The sequence below is a fragment of the Populus trichocarpa genome, chromosome 1, assembly GCF_000002775.5.
Source record: "Populus trichocarpa isolate Nisqually-1 chromosome 1, P.trichocarpa_v4.1, whole genome shotgun sequence".
NCBI classification, from domain to species: Eukaryota; Viridiplantae; Streptophyta; class Magnoliopsida; order Malpighiales; family Salicaceae; genus Populus; species Populus trichocarpa.
In genome coordinates, this window is record NC_037285.2 from 2,177,843 (window position 1) to 2,202,253 (window position 24,411).

The 24,411-nt window shown below is 35.9% G+C and overlaps 3 protein-coding genes across 11 annotated transcripts; 2 read left to right on the top strand and 1 right to left on the bottom strand.

Moving 5' to 3' along the window:
• Window positions 1-921: 921 nt before the first annotated feature.
• Window positions 922-7,886, bottom strand: LOC18094342 (putative disease resistance RPP13-like protein 1). Of its 8 annotated transcripts, XR_008057619.1 has the most exons (5): window positions 7,733-7,886; window positions 3,572-7,364; window positions 2,941-3,185; window positions 1,780-1,913; window positions 922-1,493 (listed from the first exon to the last, which is right to left on the bottom strand). XR_008057619.1 is itself a non-coding variant. In XM_052448018.1 (3 exons), exon 2 carries the CDS (start codon window positions 7,338-7,340, stop codon window positions 3,573-3,575), a length of 3,768 nt encoding a protein of 1,255 aa, XP_052303978.1. In that variant the 5' UTR covers window positions 7,341-7,364; window positions 7,733-7,886; the 3' UTR covers window positions 1,555-1,913; window position 3,572. The 8 variants fall into 8 exon arrangements, 3 of the variants coding, with proteins under 3 accessions (XP_052303978.1, XP_024449321.2, XP_002297736.4); XR_008057622.1 differs by lacking the exon at window positions 922-1,493 and having other exon boundaries at window positions 1,555-1,913; window positions 2,941-3,087; XR_008057617.1 differs by lacking the exon at window positions 922-1,493 and having other exon boundaries at window positions 1,555-1,913.
• A 7,940-nt stretch (window positions 7,887-15,826) lies between these two features.
• On the top strand, window positions 15,827-18,394 carry LOC18094344 (transcription termination factor MTERF9, chloroplastic). 2 transcript variants are annotated; one of them, XM_024598456.2, is made up of 3 exons: window positions 15,827-16,327; window positions 16,451-17,116; window positions 17,535-18,394. In XM_024598456.2, exons 1-2 carry the CDS (start codon window positions 15,931-15,933, stop codon window positions 17,104-17,106), a joined length of 1,053 nt encoding a protein of 350 aa, XP_024454224.2. In that variant the 5' UTR covers window positions 15,827-15,930; the 3' UTR covers window positions 17,107-17,116; window positions 17,535-18,394. The 2 variants fall into 2 exon arrangements, with proteins under 2 accessions (XP_024454224.2, XP_006368630.3); XM_006368568.3 differs by having other exon boundaries at window positions 15,827-17,116.
• A 2,036-nt stretch (window positions 18,395-20,430) lies between these two features.
• Window positions 20,431-24,356, top strand: LOC18094345 (nudix hydrolase 16, mitochondrial). Its single transcript, XM_006368569.3, has 4 exons — window positions 20,431-20,850; window positions 22,198-22,312; window positions 23,174-23,257; window positions 23,873-24,356. Exons 1-4 carry the CDS (start codon window positions 20,780-20,782, stop codon window positions 24,107-24,109), a joined length of 507 nt encoding a protein of 168 aa, XP_006368631.2. The 5' UTR covers window positions 20,431-20,779; the 3' UTR covers window positions 24,110-24,356.
• The last annotated feature ends 55 nt before the right edge of the window (window positions 24,357-24,411 follow it).

A 24,411-nucleotide genomic window follows, 5' to 3' on the forward strand; every position in this document is an offset into this window, starting at 1 on the left:
ATCTTTCTCATATAATTAAAGAGATCATGTCATGTGTGCAATGTATCTGCCCTAATTGCCTGTACAACGGCCGACGTCTCTCTTTCCAAAAGTCACACCCACCATGGGCAATTCCCACCAGTCTGTTCTTCCGTGTCTCTCACTTTTCTTTGTTTGATGAAGCCAACTGGGGTTCCGATCCAAAAGTATGTGACTTTGTGTGATCAAATATTAAAAAACAAAGTTCTTTTGTCTCTACCATTTCTCCCTGGTTTTGCTTCTCGGGGCTTGGCTTTGACTCGTAGAACAACAACCTTATTTGACCATTGTAATTGTGTATGCATCTTGTTCTAGATTGGGAAATTTGTGCATGCATTCTTGTTTGTCACAGAAATTTGTTTACCTCGATAGGACTCAATGCTTTACGAGTTAACTCAAGTATATTAAAACGTTGAAAAGAAACCCTTTAATTAATCACCCAAGCTAAAAGTTCAAGACTCAAGGGTTAGAAATGTAACGAGACAAAACATTTTCGAACTTGGGACCGAGTAGTAGTCTTGTGTAGATAGTCCAATATTCAGCTCTGTTGAAAGTTCAACGCTCTTTGTTTCTCACTTCTTTTCTCAAATTTGGGCAGACACAATTCTGGGCCACAGTTGAAGATGGGAGTGCATGATGTGAGTTAGCTGAAATTGAGCCTGGACCAGTAGGATTTTCTGTAATGGGATTGCTTCGAAATGAGCATGGTGTGCTCAGCATGAGTTGGGGTTTATTAACTTGAAAGAAACATGATGAAGTTGAAATTCTATTTAGATGCCAAGTTAACTAGTTTTATTACCTGTACATTGGTTATTGAAATGTTGGATATTACACAACTTGTCGAATTCATCCTTTAAAAAGTACGAATTTCCCTTCCACTACTATACTCGGCAGAGAGAGAGAGAGAGAGATGAGAACATAACATTAATCCAACACATGGGAGCAGTTCCCCGGGAGAAACTGTCATCCATGGAAATAAAGCATGCTTGCAAATCAAGTACAAGAGAAAACATCATTTGGTGCATGTTTGTGAACTTAATCCTCGTACATGCATGGCATTATAATTTACAAGACACAAATTCCTGAACTAACATGGAAAGATCGAGAGTTACTTCATTGTTGCTACATCTTGCTTTCTGAACATATGTTGTGATAGCTGTGGGACTAAACTAGATGAATCAACACATAACAACATTTGCTTATCAGCTGCTCTTGAAAATGCGAAAGCTCATTCTGAAGCTTCAGTTCAGAGAGATGAATGCCCACTTGAAAACGAGCTCCTACCTCAGAATCCCATTTACAAGGTATGATTCATACCTTCAAAATTGAGGGACGTTAAACTCTTATCAGCCGCAGTGGTAACGGCCTTGTTTCTTGAAATCTGAACATGGCCTGTTAAGCTTTTGTTTACGCTCATGTTTTGACAGCGTGGACAGACTTTTTGCAGATTTAACTACATTCAAGTGTTCTGAAACCTGCAGCAACAAAAATGAATATTGCAAAAGAGAGAAAACAAGAAATAACACAGATTTAACATTGTTCGGCAATGTCCACATGAGCGGAGTTATATTTCACTATATGTCAAATTAGGTTAACATAATATGTATTTTATAGTAAACCCTAGTGGTACAAGAGGTATTGGTAATTTCCAATAATCTCCCTATGAGCCACATACTATAACACAAAGTTTACTGTGATCAAGGAATGGAGCTCTGCTAAGGCTTGTGATGTATTTGCTATCCAGTCACATCTTTCACTTACAGGTGGTCAGCTTTGTCTCTCCAGAATTGCCATTCAAGCTAAGCCATACATGATGTTTCATCTTCAACGTAGTCAGACAACTGAGAAAGAATTTGGATTTGCAACATGGATTGGCCTCAAAACTCAGGGAAACTCTGTTGATAAAAAAAAAAAAAAAAGTTATAAACTTGAGTAATAAATAAGCATCACCCACTCTGCTATCTGCATTGATACAGAGAGAAATATATGCATGCAAGAAGGATTACGTGGCCATTACCAGCAATCTTTTTACTTCTATATTTCAGTATGGTATTGAACATTTTTTAAAGCCTACCATTTGGAGATGAAACCTGAAACAAGCTATTCAATAGAGTACATAAGCAATTTCAAGTTTTCTCCAATCCAAATAGTATGACAAGCAAGCATAAAAGGCATCGACCTCTCTAACAGAAATACTCTTCAACAGTACTGCAATCAATGTGAACAAGACTTGCCTCTGAAGATTTCCATTTAAGATTCAGATTAAAATCATTAGTCTTTTATATATATTTTATATTTTCCAACTGTAACAATCCTAGTCCTATATTAATTCTCTTTTTTTTTAGATATAAAAATAACTAATTCTTTTACTCTTATTTTTTTGGTTAGTGTCTATGAAAAAAAAAAGATTGTTAATTCTTAATAGGATACATCTCTGAATGTTTAAGCGTATAGGGACTTGAATAGAAAAGGATGTTGATTTATATAGCATACTATCCCAAGAAATTCCCCTTTTTTAAAAAAACAGTCTATGAGACCAACTAGCCATTAGGACTTCTAATCCATGACATACTTGCAAATCAAACCTGAGCGAAACATCATTTGTATGTTCCACGGTTTCACACACAATCCAACAGACAACTATGAGAACAACTGGCGTTTACGACTTCTAATCCATGACATGATTGCAAATCAAACCAGAGTGAAACATCATTTGTATGTTCCACGGTTTTACACACACAGCAACAGACAACTATGAGAGCAACTAGCCATTAGGACTTCTAATTCATGACATACATTCAAATCAAACCCAAGTGAAACATCATTTGTATGTTCCATGGTTTCACACACATACATAATGGAAGTACGAAAATTTGAAGTGCATATATAACTTTTTAAAAAAAATTAATGCCATGAGCTAACCTGGAAGACTGGAATATAGCTCCAAAATATGTCGGGCTAACCAATGAATGGTGAATCATCAGGCAACACTCCAAGCAGAAATGACCATCAACTATATTTGATAACACAAAATCCTGTGCCTGAGCTTCAGTCTTTCAAGTGTAATTTCTGAACCGGATTTGAAATCAGTTCCAATATCAATACTATGCTCACCATAAGCCTCCAATTAGTGCATGAACACTCCACATACCAAGCAGAAGCACCATCTAGATATTCCTTATATGAAAATGCATTAGTCTGAATCCTTTCCCTTCGAAATTGAGCAACACTATACTCTCATAAGCAGCACCAATTAAGATATTTATGTAAGGAATCTATTTCGTTTAGTAAATCAATCCTAATAACATGAAAGTGATTTATTATGAATTTACATCTGAATCCCACCAGGTACTAAAGAAGCATGCCATGGATATTCAAAGTCAAAAAGCACCACCACACATCTGCCTGTGCAAGCTCGCAATTGTGCATCTAGGTGTGTTTGTGACCAATGGATTTAAAAGTAGCTTTATATCTGTGAAAAATATGATGCTTCAAAACAGAATTAGCATGCAACAGCACTAGGAATCTTGATATTGAATTTGGATTATAATACCTCAGCATGTTGCATAGATATGTATGTTAGGAACATGCTGAATCTTGTGCCAGTCTTCCCCCTTCTCTCGCTGACACCTACTTTCCAGCAAAGGACACTCCCGGATATATAGAGATGAGAGAGAGGGGGGCAATGGTTCTTCTGGCATGGACTGCAGCATGGGGCAGCTCTCAATCTCCAATTCTCTAAGAGCAGTGAGGTGTTGAAATCCCTTGTGTCCTAGAGACTCCAGATTCTGAAGTGCCCATATTTTAAAAGAGGTAAGAGTGGCAGGCAGTCCTTCTGGCAATGACTGGAGCTTAGGGCAACCATCAATCATCAATTCTCTAAGAGAGGTAAGGTGTTGAAGTTCCCTGTAGTCCAGCGATTTCAGATTTTGGAGTTCTGAGATTTTAAGAGAACAAAGACTGGGTGGAAGCCGCAAACTTTCAGGGAAGGATTCCACTTCTTTGCACATACCAATAGTTAAGCGTGAAAGAGAGTGGAGTTTTTGCAAATTCCATTCTGAGCAGGCATTAATGAGTTTCTTGCATGCATAGACCTCAAGTGATTCTAATTTGCAGGGCAATCCCCCTTTTGGAAATGACTCAAGTTCTGGACACCTTCTTAAAGAAATTTCCACGAGGGATGGGAGAAGGGAGTCCATATATTCAGGCAGTGACTTCATCTTAGAGCAGTTCCGCAACCGAAGCACTGTCATATTTGGAGCAGCTAATCCTCCTTCGGGAAAAGATACCAAATGGGGGCAGTCCCTGATATCCAAGGAATAGAGAGATGTGACATCCCCACGAGCTACTTCATGTGAAGAAAGGGATTGGAGATTTGGACATCCATGGATCCGAACTTGCTTTAACTGAGGACACTGGTCCAGTGGGAAGCTCTCAAGTGAATCACAGTTCCTTACTAGAATTTTTTCTGTAGTGGACAAGCATCCCTTTAATAGAGAGTCAAGGGACTTCAGTCGGTCAAGTTTGAGGCTGTGCTGCCCAGAAGACAATTTCTCTAGCAGCACTTCTCGAGAATCATCTTCCACCTCTACTATAAGGAAGCTCGGAATCCTTGGAAGTAAAGACACAAGCTGTGGACATTTCCTGATCTCAAGTGTTGTTAAACAGGGAAGTTGACAGTTGGGCAGGACTTTTGTTAGGTGTGGACAACAATTTATGTAAAGCTTTTGGAGGCGAGGGAAAGCTCCACCTTCATCATCTTCTGAATAGAAAAACCACTCGTGCCATTTTGACATCCCTTCAAATGTCAAAATTTCAAGGGATCCAAATGGCTTCTTCATGGATGTGCAACTTCCATAGAACTCGGGACCAACAACCATGATTTCACCAAATTCTTTGATCAGGAGATCTTTCAGAGACACTAGCTGTCCAAGTGGAGGTAAGGAGGAGCAGTATTTACAGCCAATGAGCTTCAAGGAAACTATATTTGAGAACGAGGAATCTCCTATCCAATCTGGAAATCTAGTACCCATATAACCAACAATTGAAAGGCATTCAATGTTCATATGAGGCTGTAATTGCTCCAGTACGAGTCTTTCATGCAGTGAATCATTAGTATCACCTTTCCAAGTTAACTCCAACTCCTTAAGCAGTTGTTTACCCTTCAAATTGGCTTTTATTGCATTCTGAGCATCCATGACATTTTGAAGATTCCAAATGCGGAGCGTTCCTCTTAGGTGCTGGAGCTTCCCCAACTCATTAATGCTTGACCCACTTTGTTTTCCCAAAAAGAAATCAGTTAACTTAAGGAGTTTTGTTAGCTTACTTAATTGTGATGGCATCGCTTGTAACTTTGTTTTTGTAATATCAAGATGGCATAAGTTGATCAATTTCATCATGCTGGTAGGCAACTCAATGAGGTCTTTGCATTCATGCAAAATTAATGTTTGCAAATTATATAAAGTACTCACAGAGTCAGGCAACCTTACTATTGATGTTGCAGATAGATTCAAGTATCGCAAATGCTTCAGATTACCAATTGAATTAGGCAAACCAACTACATCATGATCCAGAGACAGAGACAGTGCCCGTAAGCACCTGAATGTCAGAAATAAATTGTTCATTGCCCCATTTCCAACATGTCTCCCCTGCTGCCAGTGTGACCGATTGAAAAGCAAAAGTGTACGCAAAAAGTGGGCTTCACAAGCACCTTTCAGTATCATAGTGCCATCACCATGTATTCTTGCAAACGATAAATGACGGGCCTTTTTACTAATCTTACTTGAATTGTCATCCTCTAACCTGCAGCAAAATTCTCCAGAAACAAATTTTGCTAAGTCATTTATTAGGTCATGCATAACAAATGACGATGTATAGCCACTTGATTGTTGAAAAAATGACCTTGATACAAGATCATGAAAATACTCTTCGCCCAAATCTTCCATCTCCATGTTTCCTTTAGGTTGGTTTATAAAACCCTCTGCCATCCATAGAAATAGTAATTCCTCCTTCTGAAATTCATAACCTTTAGGAAATATTGCAGAGTAAGCAAAACATTGTTTTAGATGCGATGGGAGATAACGATAACTCAATCTCAAAGCTAGAAGAATGTTGTCAATTGGTAAATCCCACATATCACTCCTCAATATCTTCATCCACTCCTTAGCATCTCTTTTGGAGCGAAGGAGACCCCCAAGTGTTTTTGCAGCTAGCGGCAGGCCTTTACATTTTCTCACTATTTCTCTTCCAATTACTTGCAAATCTGGATGTAGGGATGAATTTCCATCATCAAATGCATGTTTTGCAAACAAGAACCAGCAATCATCGTTGGTTAATTCCTTTAGACGGTAAGTTGCAACAGTACGCATGACTGATGCTACGCTTTCATTGCGTGTCGTGACAATAATCTTGCTTCCCTGTCCTGCCGACTTTAGAGGTCTCATTAGAATATCCCAATCAGCATAGCTATTATTCCAAACATCATCTAAAACAAGCAGAAATTTTTGCCCCATTAATCTCTCCCTTAGCTTTAGTTGAAGCTGATTTGGAGTCCTGGCATCATCAATCACCGAACCGAACTCCTCAAGGACATCATTTGTTATCTTGAAAACATCAAAATTTTCTGAAACACAGACCCATGCTTTGAGATCAAATGACTCCTGCACTCCGCGGTCATTGTAGACAAGCTGAGCAAGAGTAGTCTTACCGATTCCACCCATACCAACAATGGGAATCACATCTAAGTTTTTCCCATTTGAAACATCAGATAGCAACAACTTCAGTATAGCTTCCTTATCATGATCCCTACCGCAAACATCAATATCATCCACCAAAGAAGTTGTTGGTGTTTTCTGTAATGATGCTTTTTCTCTCATACCCTCCCTCAAACCGAGGGCATCCTTTTGTTGTACTAAATATTCAAGTCTATCAAGGATCTCTCCCAACTTTTCTTCCATCTCTTCCTTCTCCCTTTTACTAGAAGACAAAGTTCTAAGCGCCTGATTAGCGGTGATTTGTGATCCAGCTTCCACCTCCAACCGCAGAGCTTCATAAGCAATCTCATCCAACAAGTCATCTGCTTCATACACGGCATCTTTAAGCTCATCAAGCCACTCTTTCACAGCTGGCTTGGTAACCTGCTTCTCCTCTGCATCATCAAGCACTCCATTGACAGATATCATCATAATCTTCAACTTCTTAAGCAGCCTTTCATTGAGTTTTCGCTCCTTGAAGAAGTCTAAAACCTCACGAGACGCCATTCTATCAAACAAAACTTGAAGGAAAGCAGAGAGAATTGACCCTCCTACCAAAGCTGCAGCCATAGCTTCTCCTTCTTCGAAAAGGGTCTGATTACAAAACGAAAACTGATCAACATATAGAAAATTAACTTGAAATCTCGACTTGATAGTTGACTTTACTTTGTTTATAAAGCAAGACATCAAGAATTGGCAATTACAAAACTTGTTATCAATGACCGTTGACTTTACTTTGTTAGCAATCGTGGCGGCAATAAAAATCACAGAAGAAATTAAGCTAAAACAGGATTCAAAATATAAGCAAATAAAACCGAAAAATGAAGAACAAAAAAATTAATGGGAATCAAACATATAAGAGCAGAGAAAAGGAACAGCAAGCATCAATCTGCTACTGTTAAAAAGAACACCTCAAAAAAAAAAGGTAACAATGAAGTGAGAGCATAAGAACCCATCATTACCTTTGCAAAACCTGTAAGATGAGAGCTTCTTAAATCTTGGTTACAGTTGCTGCATAAAATGGAGGATTACTTTTTATCGTCAAGTGTGGGGCTTTTGGGGTCTTGGCTTGGTGTCTGCGTTCTAGCGCTGGCTGGTGGCTGGTGGCTCGAGGTAGTTGCGCACGCATTTGGCTCTAGTAGCTCATCTGCTACTTATTTTTATAATTAATAACATTTTTTTATATAACAATTCTCCGGATTAATTTACACGTAACTCGATTAATTTCTTAAAATTTTAAAATTAACAACCTTAAAATTTATAGTGTTTGAATTAATGATCTTTGAAAAGTAAATTTAAAATCTGATCAGTTAAACTATACCTCTCAAAATTTAATAACATTTTATATTATGGATTAAAAATGCAAAATATCTCAACAATCCACTACCATGACCTATTTAGAATTTAAATTATTATTTTTTTATTTTAAATTATTTTTTTAATCTTTTCAGACAACATGTCTTTCATCAGCAACCAAACTTCACCACAAAGAGAATAACACCACAGACATAAACCAATTCAGTTACCCATTAAGGTTGTTCGCTCATTCCTCGACAAGTTTACAACTTGAAAAACCCTCAACATTTCCATGACCACCCACCATCACCAATCCATTACCAATCTATTAAAGATACTGAAGCGATTCTGAAGATCTTCACTATTATGCCATTACCAAGTATAACTTATTTGTTATCTAGTTTAGATATGATTGTGTATTTATCATTAGCATATAATCTTAGCATAAACATGGGAGAAATATACGTAGGATTGTCTTTCCTTGCTGCAAGTTTTTCCCACTCTATAAATACATATGTACAGCATAAGAAAGGGATGAATGTATAACTCTGTTTTACTACTGCACTGTCTCACGTCTCTTCATTACTCTGCTTCAAATTTCTACATGGTATCAGAGCATAGTGTTTGAATTCTCATACTATAGGGAGAGACAATGGTGTTGTCATGGAAGACCACTTGAAGGATGCATCGATATTGGATCAAAGGTCTCAGCACTAGCAAATTGTTCTGATGATACCAACACATCTCAAATATTGAGTTTTGTGTTGTTGAATGAATTCAATTATCTTCCTTGGTCAAGGGCTGTCACTATTGCTCTTGGTGGAAGATCTAAGTTGGGGTTCATAAATGGTTCTATCGTTCCTCTAGAAGTTAATGATCCAGAATATGCAACATGGCTTTCCAAGAACCGGTTGGTCATGTTTTGGATCCTCAACTCCATGGAAAGGAATCTTGCTGAGATTTTTAGTTTCTCAGAATCATCACTGGACCTGTGGGATGCAATTCGTGACATGTATGGAAATCAAAATAATGCTGCCAGGATATTCCAAATTCATCGCGAGGTTGCCAGCCTTCACCAGGAAGGAAAGCCCTTTGTTCAGCTGTTGGGAAGCCTTAAAAACCTGTGGAATGAACTAGAAATATATCGCCCACACACTACTGATGCTGCTATATTACAAAAAAGAACTGAGGAGGATAGGATTTTTCAGCTGCTGGCAAGTCTCAGCCCAGATTTTGAAGACCTGCGAAGCCATATTCTGATGAATCCAGAACTACCATCCCTGAAATTGGTTTGCGCCACCATCCAACGTGAGGAAATACATAGGAAAGTAATGACGCGTGATGTTGGAGTTTTTGAAACTCGTGCTTATCAGACCAAATTGACGCCGCAGGATATGAATTCTGGTTCTTTTGATCATGGTCAGCATAGACCATTATCATATTAAAAAAACTACAAAGGGAAACGAACTGATTTCAAGTGTCATTACTACCACAATCTTGGTCATAATGCAGATCGTTGTTGGCTCCTTCATCCTGAAATTAAGCCTAAGTTTGAAAAGGACCTAAGAAGACCACCAAGATGCGCAAATAATCATAAGTCATACCTTGAAAATAATCATGTGAATTCCACCAAAAGCTTTTCTGCCAATTCTGCATCTTTGACATCTGATTTTGCTAATTATTTGCACGACAAGCATGGCCAAGGAAAATCACATGATGAATCTACCAATCAAGACCAGAAGCAACCAACTGCTCTTCTCAGTCACTTTGCTGATTTTTTTAGCAGAAGCAGACTCGAAAAATAGCCAAGGTAATCTGATTGCTTTCATGACTGCATTAGAACTTGTAAATTTGCATGATCTTTGGATAATAGATTATGGTGCCACCAATCACATGTCAAACAAATTAGATAGACCTTAAATCATTTGTCAAACCCATATTTGTATATGTTGCTGGTGGGAAGGGTGCTTATGTTAAAGGGAAGGGAAAAATTAATCTACTCTCTGATAAGATAGTGTCTGATGTTCTATTTGTACCATCCTTTCCATTTCAATTGCTTTCAGTCAGTAAGATTACAACCACTCTAAACTATGAAGTAATTCTTACTTCTTCCAAAGTTGTGTTTCAGGATCTTGTCACCAAGGAGATGATTGGTGAAGGATTTTTCCTGCATGGTCTGTATTATATATCCTAAAAATCACAAGTCTTCAGGGGTTTTCAAGCAACAACTAATCCACCCATGAGCACCTCTTATGGCATCGTCGTCTAGCTCACCCTTCAGAGTCTATTCTTAGTAAAATAAAGTCGGTTCAAGTACATGAATCGCTCAATTGTGAGATTTGTCATTTTTTAAAATCTACAAGACTTCTGTTTACTCCTTCAATGTCAAAAAGTACTCATGCATTTGAACTTGTTCATTCAGATGTATGGGGACCCTTCCATACTTTCATTGATGGTTTTAAATATTTTGTTATATTTATCGATGACTTCTCTAAGGTTACTTGGGTGTATCTGCTAAAAACTAAGCATGACGTATTTGTTTGTTTTAATGATTTTCATTTGTTAGCAATCAATCAATTTTCAGCTCCCATTGAAATCCTTCGATCTGATAATGACACCGAATATATGTCCAAAGACATGTCAAAATATTTACATTTTAATGAAATTCTGCATCAAACTAGCTGTGTTGGTACACCTCAACAAAACAGGATATCTGAACGTAAAAATCATGATCTGCTTGAAAAAACTCGTGCCATTATGCTTCAAATGAATGTTCCCAAAGCTTTCTGGTCCTACGGAGCTCTTACAGCTGCTTATCTCATAAATCGTTTACCCAGCCGAGTGCTGGATTTTAAATCTCCTCTTGAAGTTTTGCAGGATAAAGTTTCAGATATATCTCATCTTAAAGTATTTGGCTGCACTTGTTTTGTGCACTTACTAGCTACGTATCGGGACAAGCTGGATGCTAGAGCGATCAAGTGCGTCTTTTTAGGTTATTCCACAACTCAAAAGGGATACAAGTGTTGTGACACTGTGTTGCAGAAACTATATGTTTCCATGAATGTGAGATTTCTTGAAGATACTGAATATTTTTCTGCAGGAAATCAGGGGGGATGTTGTCAGATCTTTTTCCCTTACCTAGCATTGAGAATGTCAGTCTGCCTCCATCCATCATTCCAAGTTCTGACCGACAGATTCAGGTTCAAATAACTCATTGAAATGATACTACTAATCGGGATACTAAAATTCAAAATGCATCAGATTTCAGTGATGTTGTTGTTCTTGACTCGGATTCAAGCAATAAAAATACAAGCATATGAGAATCATCTATTGACATGCTGCCAGCTACTAGAAGAGTTTCCCTTCGAACTCGTCAAGCATCATCTCGAATGCAAGATTATATCACCTATAATGTGAAGTATCCTATTTCCAGGTTCATGTCCTATCATCGACTTTTTCCATCATATAGTGTTTTTCTTACTTCCATATCAGCTATTCAGGAACCAAAGACATTTCATGAAGTGCAATCACAGGCAGTATGGCAGCAGGCCATGAATGAAGAATTGAAGGCACTTACAGAAAATCACATGTGGAGTGTGCTACCCTTGCCTGCTGAAAAACAAGTTGTAGGCTTCATTGGATATTTAAGACAAAATTTAAGTTAGATGGTTCAGTTTATCGGCATAAAGCTTGTCTCGTGGCTCATGGTTTCACTCAGAAATTTGGTGTTGACTACAAGGAAACATTTGCTCCCGTGGCCAAGATGACCACTGTCAGAATCCTTCTATCCGTTACTGTCAACCAGGGATGGTTCCTATGTCAAATGGATGTAAGAAATGCCTTCTTACATGAAGAGTTTGAAGAATAAGTGTTCATGAAATTTCCTCCTGAACATCCATAGAATGGAAGCCCTACACTTGTCTGCAAACTTCATAAGTCTATTTATGGCCTGAAGCAGAGTTCTTAGGCCTGGCATGCTAAATTAAGTTTTGCACTTGAAGATATTGGTTTTACAAGAAGTTCTACAGATTCTTCTTTATTTATTCAGCTTGGGTGCACTCATAAACTAGTTGTGCTAATATATGTGGATGATCTGATTATAGCAGGAAGTAATAATGACTCAATCACTCAACTTAAAAGGGAGCTTCAACAACAATTTTCAATTAAGGACCTTGGCTCCTTAAAGTACTTCCTAGGCATTAAAATGGCCGCCTCCAGTAAAGGTTTTTTTCGCAATCAACGCAAGTATGTCATTGATTTGTTGAAGGATGCTGACATGTTGCACACAAAGCCGGTTGCAAACCCTTTAGACAGCAAGTTAACATTGGACCCTTCAAGTGAACCTCTTGCTTCTTGCAATCATTATCAGAAGATTGTTGGTAAACTAATTTACTTAACAATCACTCGACCAGATATTACATTTACGGTCAGCCTTATCAGTCAATATATGCATGCTCCAATAGTTTAGCATTTTGGTATAGTAAAGCGTATCTTGCGGTATCTAAAAGGGACAAATGGTTGTGGCATTGTTATGACTCGCAATGGTCATACTAACGTCATGGGCTACACTGATTCTGACTGGGGAAATTCTCTCGATCGTCGATCTACCACTGGATATTGTATGCTTGTTAAAGGAAATTTGGTATCTTGGAAAAGTAAGAAACAATCGGTAGTAGCTCGTTTAAGTGCTGAAGCAGAGTATCGTGCTATGGCTTCTGCTACTTGTGAACTGATATGGCTCAAACACCTTCTTGCAGATTAAGGTTTTCCTAGTATCACTCCTATGATGTTGTTTTGCGATAATCAAGTTGCTATGCATATTGCGTCCAACCCGGTATTTCATGAACGCACCAAACAATATTGAAGTAAATTGTCATTACATTCGTTTGCAAGTTCAAGCTAAACTTATCCATCCTCAGTATGTACGTTTTCATGATCAACTAGCTGATGTGCTCACCAAAGCCTTACCTTCTACTCAATTTCACCAGTTATTAAGCAAGCTTGGATCCACCAATCCACTGGATCCAGCTTGAGGGGGAGTATTGAAGATACTGAAGCGATTCTGAAGATCTTTACTATTATGCCATTACCAAGTATAACTTATTTGTTACCTAGTTTAGATATGATTGTGTATTTATTATTAGCATATAATCTTAGCATAATCATGGGAGAAATATACGCAGGATTGCCTTTCCTTGCTGCAAGTTTTTCCCACTCTATATATACATATATACAACATAAGAAAAGGATGAATGTATAACTCTGTTTTACCACTGCACTGTCTCATGTCTCTTCATTACTCTGCTTCAAATTTCTACACCATCATTTATAGTTCGAGCTTCCAAGAGATATTGCTCAACTAATTGTTCAAGAACTGTGTGTTCATTTTCTTATCACTTTGCATGTAATTTTCTTGGGGGTTGTGGTTATTTCCATTCTTGTGTTTTTTTTCAGATCATTTCTTCGGATTTTCATCACCTTTGACATAATGTTTAAACTTCATCGATGTATGAATATAAGAGCATTCGATGCATCCTTAAATATTAGGCAAAGAATAAGAGTGACGAGTGTGAGATACCGAGGACGGAAACACTGTTGGCAGAGACAATTCAGAGCTTTTTGTAGAGTAATTTTGAGCCTACGTTGTTGGCAAGGGCGAACGCAATGCAAAGGCTTGGGTGGGCTCTAGCCCAGGTCAAGATTTTATCAATATTTTTTTACTAGTTTTATGTAAAACAAATTTGTAATTCTTGATTGAGTTATTATAAATTTTTGAAAATTTACATGGAGCCTTCTAATATGATGTTTTAGCTTGTTTTAAAATTCAAAATTTTTGGATAAATTCAGAAATTTGATAAAAAAAAAATCATAATTTGGTCAGTTTTACGTTATTGGGTGTAATTTTCAATCCGACCATCAGATTGAACTGAAATTTTATGAGGGATCTTAAAATATATTGAATAAAATCTGGTTAAAATTTTAGGATGAACAAAGTTTGGTAATGCTAACAAAAAAAAAAGAACCGTCAAATAAATGCAAAACGACTCATTAAAGGTAAAATGGTTATTTGCCATTAAAAAATAAAATAAATTAATTCTTCATTCCTTTTATATGTTGCTGACTGGGCAAAAGCAGAATAGAAAAAGAAAGAAAAGAAAAGGCGAGAGAGAAATAGAGAAAAGTAAGGGAAAAACATTAAAAAAAATTCAAGAAAAAAAAAAGTGACAGAATAACCTTGTAAACTTACAAAGTCCAACTTATAAAACACTAACCTAAGGAAGAATCAAGTGAAGAAAGGAGGAATTGAGAGAGGGAAAAAAATTAATTACTTTGTTTTTCAATTGACATGAGATTGCTATTTTATCCCGGTAGAGGGGTTGTTACAATATCAATTCAAATTCGATTATAGATGAATTATATTCCACAAAACATCGAAAGATGTAGCTTCAATAGTGAGTTTATTTTTACTTTCACTTCAATTTTATGTACTTTTAAATTTATTTTTTAATATTTTAGATAGTGTATTTGAATTAAAACTTTACTGTTAACTTTAAAAATTCATATATATAAATTAATAATTTATCTTTAAAAAATTATATATTTATTTAATAGTTCAGGGTAGGAAAAATTACTAGCTCCACCCTTGGTTGTTGGGTGCATGTAAAAGTTGGCTTGCTCTCTAGAATAAAACGACTAGGATATTCAAGAGTTGCTTGTGCTTCTCCACCATTACATAGAGAAAACATGGCTATCAATGCTTAGAGTTCAAAGATAAACCCTAATTTCTGGCTATATTTGTTGTTTTTAATCTTGCAGAGATAACAAAGAGCATTTGATACGAATAATTAATGAATTATCCATAAAAGATTTGAGTGGGTTAACCATAACGCTGCCAACCCCGGCCTATTTGAGCCCTAGCACAGATGCCTCTTCTGGGCAGGGACAGATGATCATGACTACTGCTACTTGTAAACAAAAACCTACCCTATGTCTCTGTCTCCGACAGTGAGCCGTCAAGTGACTTGACAAACTCTCTTCCTTCCTTCTTGTCCAATTCATGATCTTCATTCAGTTTCTCTCGTATTGAAGAAAAGAAACTTCAAAATGAAAAAGGATGTGGAGGTTTGTTTTTGAATTTTAAAAATATTTTTAAAATAAATTTAAAATGTTTTTTATTTTTTATTTTAAATTAATATTTTTTGATGTTTTTAAATTATTTTAATATACTAATATAAAAAATAATTTTAAAAAAATAAAAAATATTATTTGATACATTTCTGAGTAAAAAACATTTTGAAAAACAATCACAACCACACTTTCAAACATATTAATATATTTATTTATTTATTATGTATTTAGATTATTTTGATGTGTTAATATTAAAAATTTATTTTAAAAAATAAAAAAAATATTATTTTAATATATTTTTAAATAAAAAATACTTTAAAAAATAATAACTATTTAAATTCCAAATATTATATTATGCTGTTCTTTCCTCTCTTTTCGCGACTGCTCTCTTTTTTTTTTACTTGCGCAATTGGGCATGTTTAGGTCCGGTTGGGCCCTTTCTATTCTTCCTAGCAGGTTGGCCCGTTGGGCCCAACCAGCTGTCTGGTGCTCTTTCTTTTTCTTCCCGGATGGTTGGGTCATATGGCCCAACCAGCTGTCGGGGTGGACCATTGGGCCTAATAAGCCCTCCTGTTGGGCTTTGTGCTGTCAGATTTGATTATGTGATTCAGTAAGGAGAGATGATGGCTTGACTCCCTTCCACAGTTCAGTTGGATTTCTTCCTCAACCTGTAGCAAAAATCCTTGTATTTGGAAAAGGAAAACCCTAAACCCTCTTCCTTCTGATTCATATTCAGATGAGGCTCTCTCTGTGTCTCAAAATGAAGCTCTCTCCAAGTCTCCTGATTTCTCTCTTGCCAAAACGCTTTATAAAGACAGCACCTTCTCCTCCCACAACTCCACTACCCACCAGAAGTAATACCACCTCATCTTCTCCATCATCGTTTACACTTCAATTTCTTGTTAACTCATGTGGGCTTCCTTTAGAAACTGCTCTTACTGCATCCAAGAAGTTCCATCTCAACGAGAAGAACATCCACAAGACTCAATCTTTGCTCCATTTCTTGAAATCTCACCACTTTGTGGACACGCATATCGCCGATCTGATAAAAAAGATGCCCGCTTTCCTTGGTTGTAAAGTAGAAAACAATCTAAAGCCCAAGTTCGAGTTCCTCGCCGCAAATGGCGTTGCTGGTAACCTCCTTCCCCAACTTATCCTATCAAATCCTGATATTTTGTGGACGTCCTTGGATTCTACTATCAAACCATCTTTTAAGTTTTTGAAGTCTTTTCTTGGTACCAATGTGAAAATTACAGCGGCTCTTAAGCGTTGTTCATGGTTGTTGAGAGTTAATCGGAACAGAACTATGCAAACAAATATTGATTTGTTGATTAAAGAAGGATTGCCTCTTGACCGGCTTGCAAAACTCATTATCTCGAGTCCAAGATCTCTGCTATCTAAGCATGATAAGATAGTTTATGCAGTGAATTCTGTTAAGAATCTGGGCCTTGAAACAAACGATACTATGTTCATATATGCTCTTGGGGTGAAGATGAAAATGACTGACACGACTTGGAAGAAGAAAATTGAGGTGATGAAGAGTTTGGGTTGGAGTGAAGAGGAGATTTTCGGCACTTTCAAGCGATGCCCTCAAATATTGCAATACTCGGAGAAGAAAATCAGGATTACCGTGGATTTTTTTATCAATTCCGTTGATTTGGGACCAGAAATTCTACTGGTCTATCCTTCTTTGTTTTGCCTCTCAGTTGATAAGAGGGTTCGTCCATGGTATAATGTTATTAATGTTTTGAAGTCAAAGAACTTGATTAAAAGAGAAAAGAAGTTTCCTTCTTTGCTACTGATGAGTGAGAAGAAATTCTTGGAGAATTATGTTGATAAGTATGCGGATGATGTTCCTGGTTTATGGGAGGTGTATACGGGCACTGCCAACACAAAGAAGAAAGGCACTTGATGACAGAGATGTAAGTTCACTTGTGCAATACAAAGTGCTATGTAGTTGACTAAATAGCTCATCTGCTTTTGATTTACAGCTAATTTTTGTTTGTCCAATGTATATTGTTCATTTCTTATCATTTTGCATATTTGCTTTCTTATCATAGCCTTGTCTTTTCCCAGTTCATTTCTGTGACCTTTTTTCATCTTTTACTCAGTTTGAGCTTCCTACATTAACGTGCCAACCTAAGAGCCTTCAATGCCTTGTTAGAGTGTTGTGCAAAAAAATTATGCATATTAAAGCTCATGTTAAAATGAGCTTGCATTACAAAGATATGCATTCATTGGCATTCCAACTTTCCAATTGAACACAAAACTTAACAACATAGTATTTTCCAGCAGTTTAAGGCTGTTGCTACATGTTAACGAACAGTTAAATATTTGTAGGCTGGTTGATGATGGTAGCAAGATGGGAAAATTGAACTTTATGTTGCGCGAAAAAGGTTGGAAACTGGAGTGCAGTGTGAACCATTGATTAAACAAGGAATTGTGTAGGGATGTACTTTTGTGCGAGCTATGATTCTGGTTTGCCAAACAGTTAAGGAATGCTCAGGGAAATGTCGAGGATACTTAACCCTATTTGGGAAGGGTTAGGGTACAGATAGGTAGATTTGGACGGTCAATGATTTGGGGAAACTTCAGTGCAACACTACTTACTGGCTGTTTGATGATCAGGTAAAAATGATAAGAGCATTTCTCTGAAGGTGGTGATGAAAATGAAGAGAGCGGTTTCTTTGAAGCAGTATCAATGGTCATTTATGGCTTTGGTTCCATCAAAGGAGAAGATCAGATATTAAGAATTGCCATTGCCAGTTGGCTCCATGCTCTGGGATACAAATATTTGCAGATGCATTTGCGAAACTCGAAAGGATGGTCTCAAAGCAACAGTGCTTCTACAAGGGAGAGATTGATTTTAGACTTACAGTGAATAAAAGCCTCGGCTTCAATTTCTGTGAGGTGCTCAAATCATTATATTTATGCTTTAGTGAAGGTTCCTTCAGTCCATGTTGGGTTACAAGCTTTGGAGGCTAGGAAATATTCATGTCTTTTTGCGCTCGTCCTGTGCTCTGGGGTTAAGTTGTTCCACTTTTCGAGTGCCTTCATGTAAATGTCTACCATTTCTTTCAGTTGGGTTACAATTTCTATGTTTTTTTTTTTTATCTAAATGTATTTACAAGGCTCCTCTAATTAATCAGAATCTCCTATGCTATTCAATATTCAATCAATCAAATCATCTCTTGCATCAATCTTTCTTTCTAAGTTAGAGAAAACTCAATACTCAAATTCTAGTCACCCACTGAACAAGAGAATAAATCATGTGCATAAGAAATATTAAGAGTTTTCAAATAACTAGGAAGATAAAGTTGATGCGCATTGTGGTTGAAATCTCTTGTTTGAAACATCAAGTTAATGTTTTATTAGAACATGTTAGGAATCCTTCGAATAAAATTCAATTAAGAGGAAATCTCATGTTTGAATTTTTTTTTTTTAATAAGATCTTTAAAAAAATAAGATGAAGGTGACAAGAGTAATATAGAAAACAAAATGAATTGAATTTTATCTTTTCTAAACATGTAAATTCAATTTTTTTATCAATTGGATTTGAATCAAACACTATAATTGAATTCAATTATAGTAGAGAATTGGTTTCAAACAACTTGTTAGTGTTTTTTTATGGTTTTGATGTGTTAATATTAAAAATATAAAAATATATTATTTTAAAGTATTTTCAAGTAAAAAATATTTTTGAAAAGTACATTACACCACAATACCAAACACCCACTAAAACCCCATTTTAGATTTAGATTGTGGTTGTGGTTGTGGTGCAACCCCAACCCTAAATGAGATTTAAGAGAGTGTTTGAGAATATGATAACGGTTGTTTTTTAAAATATTTTTTTATCTAAAAATATATTAAAATTATTTTTGTTATTTTTAAAAAATTATTTTTCATATCAATACATCAAAATAATTTAAAAATATAAAAAAATATTAAATTTAAACTAAAAAAATTTAAAATTTTACACGGTACAACCAAACAGTGCGTAAATAAACAAATCTAATAAAACACTTTGATCGGAAAGGTACCATGCAGTCATGCACAAATGTTTTTTTTTTTTTTTTTAATTAAAGAGGGATTGTCTCTTGATCGGCTTGCAAAACTCAGTGTCTTGTTTCCAAGGCGTCTGCTACGTAAGCATGATGACATGGTTTATGCAGTGAAATCTGTTAAAAATCTCCTATATATTAATAGTAAAAATAATTATATTTAAATACAAATAAATAAAAATATTTATTTATTGAAGCTGAAATTTTTGTTATTAGCAAAGGATAAATTATTTATTCTTAAAATTTTATTATTTTTCACCTGTAGAATCCAGATGCTTGCAATATTTTTTTTTGATATTCCAACAATAATATCTTAGTTTAGATGTATTTTTAAATAATTTTTTTTAACAAAAAAAATATGTAACTTAAATATTTCTTAATAAAATGAATTTAAACTCTAAATTTGAATAAAAAATCAAAACAATAAAAAAAAGAAAACACTAAAATATAGGAGTAATAATGCATGAAAATCTTAAAAATATAATTATAAATTCTTCCTTCAATCCATAAAAAAAATATTTAAATAAATTCCAAACTGAGAAAAAGGGAAAATCATTTAGTGTAATTAATCTAAAAAATAATAACTATCATGTAGAAAATTGGATAAACTTGTCCTAATTTTTGTAGCAGGACAAAAACTTCTCCTTTAAAAACAACTTTGAATAGGAGAAAAATAAATTTTTATTTATTTAAAATTACATCAAATAAATTTTTTAAAAATATATATTATCCAGTTTACATATACTTTTAATTTCCAGTATATTCAACCATGAAGCTCACCCTAGCATACGCTTAAAGTGCCCAGCAATTTGTATTCTAGATATTCTGGATTTAAAATAAAAAAGTTATTCAAAAATGAATAAAAAATGATATTTTTTTGGATAAAATTATATAAAAAAATTTAAACTACGTTATTTAAATAAAAAAATGAATATTTTTTTTTATTGAAATTGAACTCGATTAAGTTAATAAAATCATGAATTATCTAAATTTCATCCGTTTAATATCCAAACCGATTTAAAATAAAACTCTATTCCATAAGAGGATGACTTCAAAACCCAATCAGATAGGGCCCACATTCGATGGACCCATAACACACGTGACTTTTGACCGCCCCTACCGTCCGATCCGATCCGCTTCCTGCGCTTCACTTTAACCTTTAAGGCCCTCCCCTCCTCTCTCCCCCTCTCTAAAATCCCAAAAAACATAACCGAGAAAAATTCTCTCCTTCTCCTCACGAAAAGAAACCCCAAAAGAATTAAAAAAAAAAATATATATATATATATATATCCATTGGATCATCTCCATGTCTCATTGCATTAGCCATCACCACCGTCAAGGACAAAACAAGAAATGCCGGTGTCATCATCCCGTGCATGCATGAACATTACCAGATTTGTAGCAGCAAAGCCAATGGAGGGCCTGAGTTCAATTTTCTTGATGTTGTTGATAATAAAGAAACAATCTTGATTCATATAGAAAAAAGAGGAGGGTTTTTTTTTAAGGTTTTTTTATATATAAAGTATGTCTGAATTGGTAGCACGTACTGGTCGACTTCAACAACGGTACGAGGGCGGTTGTCGACTTGTTGCCGGGTAAAGAACAAACCCTTTTCATGTTTTTATCTGAAAATGATTTGTATGCGTGAAAGATGTGTTTTTGATTAATTTGAAAATGTGTTTTGTTTGATGTGTTGAATTATTGTTGTATGTGTCTTTTTTGTTAGTGATATGAGATTTTCAAATTTGGAGGGTTGTGGCCATGTGTGATTGATTGGTATGTTTTTGACTTTATGTTGATTAATGGGATGCTGTTAAAATTTACAATTGATGGGTGTGGCATCGGTTTTATCCACACACACAAAAAAAAAATTATTTTCCTGTTTAGATGTGGTTTTTGTTAATTTAGTGGGGATTGGTGGCTATGAAGGTATAATGTGCAATGTACATTATTAGTTATTTGGTTATTTGATTAGAGTAATTTGTTGAATGATGAAAGGTAAGCAACTTTGACCAGTAGGTGATGGAAAGATATGTGTTCATTTTGATGGATTATGGTCAATGTTGATGACAGATAAATTGAGGATTGAGATAATTTTGAGGCTTGTTTGCTGGAACCTTTTCTATCATTTGCCACCCTTGCTTCTTGGAACCCAGTTTACACGGAAGATGATTTTGGACTTGGTTGTAGAATAAAAATTTAAATGGTTTGGACTTTGGATGCACGTCCTTGAACGTGGAGGCTTGCCTCTTCTTAACTCAGTTTATGTTCAGAGTCCAAAAACAGGTATTCTGGCATCATTTTGCCCATTATTTCTGGAGGGAATAGGAAGGTCACACCATCAGTCATGTGCTGAATGAATAGCCGAGAAGGTTTGTAAGCATCTTGGTGGGTGGAAAGATGCTTTCTTCTCTTTAGGGAACTAATACCTGCACTCCTGCCCAGGTTCTGAAATGATTGAGCAGGAGATGTCAAATTTCCTCTTGGTCTTGGTGAAAAGTAAAGAGTGATTGTTTGGTTAGTTGCGAGGTCTATTGTAGGTCTAACTTGGTGAATTCCCCTTAGGACCAGATTTGTTTGGCATTAGACAGTTTGGATTCTGTAGAAAGTATAATCTTTTTTGAATAAATGGGATCTAATAGAGTTATTGTTACTCATGTGAGCACTAGGAAGATCATTTGACAGGTTTTTCCTTAGTTGTGTCGTCAACATAATCTAAGGTTTTTCTCAGGAATCCCATCTTAGAAGTCTTATGATCAAGATTTGTTAGAATGAGGTTGGGTTCCCACTAAAAATACAAACAAGAAGAAAAATATGGCTTAGGAAGTAAGAAATAACTAGTTGAAAACCCAGCAAGTTTCTGCTGCCTTTGAATGGTGCTAAAAGTCATTGTCGTATTTAATGTTGAGTTGCTAAGTGCTAACTTATGGTTTTATTGACAGGTGTATTCCATATAGATTTAGAGATTATTGTGAAGATGATAATGCCAATTCGGCGAAGGTTGTTGAGCTTCTTATGATCAATTCACCCAGTGGACCAGGTCTCTTGTTTCCAAAGGTATAAAGTCGTGACATGCTCTTCTGGCATTTTACTATGCACACTTTGCTTTGTACATCTACCTTTCCTTTTGGCCCGTTACCTTCTGATTCTGCTATAGAATGTGATTTAAGTTTTTATTTTTTATTTAGATATTTCAATTTACAGTAGTTTTCCCCTTCAAAATTTTAAACATGCTTGAGAGCATTATCTGATTATCATACCTAACTTTTTGCTTCTGCAGCTCAAGTCTGTGACTCTTAGTTATTTCATTATAATGAAACTTCCTTAGGATGATTTGAAGTCTGAACTCTTGCTTCCTTGTATGAAGAGGCATTTTATTTTTGAAACCAGTAATCTTGACCATATGGCCTTAGAGTTGTGCCGATGTTGGATTTTAGATGGGAAAATAACAAGGGGAATGCAAATGAAGCTGCATGTGATAATAGGAAGATGGCTAGTATTGAGTTTATAGCTTAGGAGTTTCAGAAGTGATTTTGGAGCTAATGATTCTGTATGAATATTTGCAATTACTCTGGCATATTTGTGCCATGAGCATGTTTGTTGAGGTCTGTGTGCGTGAGCTTGCATGCTTGTATTTCTAGGGAAATGCAAAATTCGTTCGATTCCTTTTCACTTTATTTTGGTTTTGACTATATGATTAAGGAATCCCAGACCTTACAAATCCATTTATGGTTTCAATCTCAATCCTCCTGTCTTTAAAGAGCCAACAAGGGATAGATACCATTTGTTTCAAATCATGTCTCTTGAAGTTTCTGTTTGTGAATGGGGCATATATAAATTCCTACTTCCTGTATTTTAGTTACTTCCAGGAAGAGAAAACAAAAGAAGTTAAATTTCTTTTCATTTTTTTTTCCGTAGGGGGGATGGGAGAATGATGAGACTGCTGAAGAGGCTGCTGTGAGGGAAGCCATTGAAGAAGCAGGAGTTCGAGGCGATCTAATGGTGAAGTTTTACTTGCATTATTTGAGATTGTTTTACCATTTCTTTTGCACTTTGAAGGTGTTGAGATACATTGTTTGTTTATCTTTCAACTTTACCATTAGAACTGCTGTCTACTAACTGTCCTCATCTCCTACTTGGAATACTTATGAAGAGGTGTTCTATTTCATTATATTGATGTGATTCACACACCCTTGTCATGATAATCATTGCTTCTTGTTCCATCTAATATCTCTGGTGGCTGTTCCTACTAGCATTCATTCCTCTAGCGTAAAAAAAAAATTATTTGCTTCAGTGGCATCTCAAGTGTAGTGTTAGGCTAAAAGGACTGCTTCTGAGCTGATGTCCTGCATATAAATTGCAGAGAAGAGTCCTTTTAGGGAATACCGTTGCATATATTTATATTTGTCTAAAATCCACTTTAACTTTTGGTCGGATATCCTCTGGTGTCAACTTGTTAGCTTTGTATGTTCTAGGTGTTTGTCTTTCTGTCCTTTGCTCCCAGTGATCCACTGGGGCTGAGACAGGCTCTCCAAATATTCTCTTGCAGCTGGTTTACACATTTTTTCATGTAGACAATACAAGGAAACCAGCTCTAATTGTATCTCGGGGTTTCAGGATTTCATAGGGTATTATGAATTTAAGAGTAAAACTCACCAAGACGATTGTTGCCCAGAAGGTTTGTGTAAAGCTGCAATGTATGCTTTATTTGTCAAGGAGGAGCTTGAGCTATGGCCAGAGCGGAGCACAAGAACAAGAAGTTGGCTGACCATGTCTGAAGCAGTTGAGAGTTGCAGGCATAAATGGATGGAAGAGGCTTTGAAGGACTTCTCTACCTGGCTTGCAAAGATGTAAACTGCAGGAAAATATCCCACCAATCAGGATTATTTTCTGTGTATAAAGAAGAGGTTTTAGTGTCGAGTCAAGGCAATTTTCTTTCAACTCATCAGCCATCACCCAAGTAACAATACTGGCAATTTTCAAGATTGCATGGCTTCCTGTTCTTCTATGTTTTCGAAATTTCTTCATTTTACTGACCTCTGATGTATTTTGATTCAGAGAATTGTCCAAAATGTTATATATTATAGTTGTTTTAGATGCTCGTTGATAATGTATTATTACCATTATATTTTCCCAAATTATACTGGGGAAACAAC

Bases quoted from the DNA above. Each gene is read 5' to 3' on its own strand.
- LOC18094345 (XM_006368569.3), top strand. From the start codon at position 20,780: ATGTCTGAATTGGTAGCACGTACTGGTCGACTTCAACAACGGTACGAG. The intron at 20,851-22,197 runs GTAAAGAACAAA...TTTTATTGACAG, and splicing joins GGTTGTCGACTTGTTGCCGG to GTGTATTCCATATAGATTTA. The intron at 23,258-23,872 runs GTGAAGTTTTAC...TCGGGGTTTCAG, and splicing joins GAGTTCGAGGCGATCTAATG to GATTTCATAGGGTATTATGA.
- LOC18094344 (XM_006368568.3), top strand. From the start codon at position 15,931: ATGAGGCTCTCTCTGTGTCTCAAAATGAAGCTCTCTCCAAGTCTCCTG.
- LOC18094342 (XM_052448018.1), bottom strand. From the start codon at position 7,340: ATGGCTGCAGCTTTGGTAGGAGGGTCAATTCTCTCTGCTTTCCTTCAA.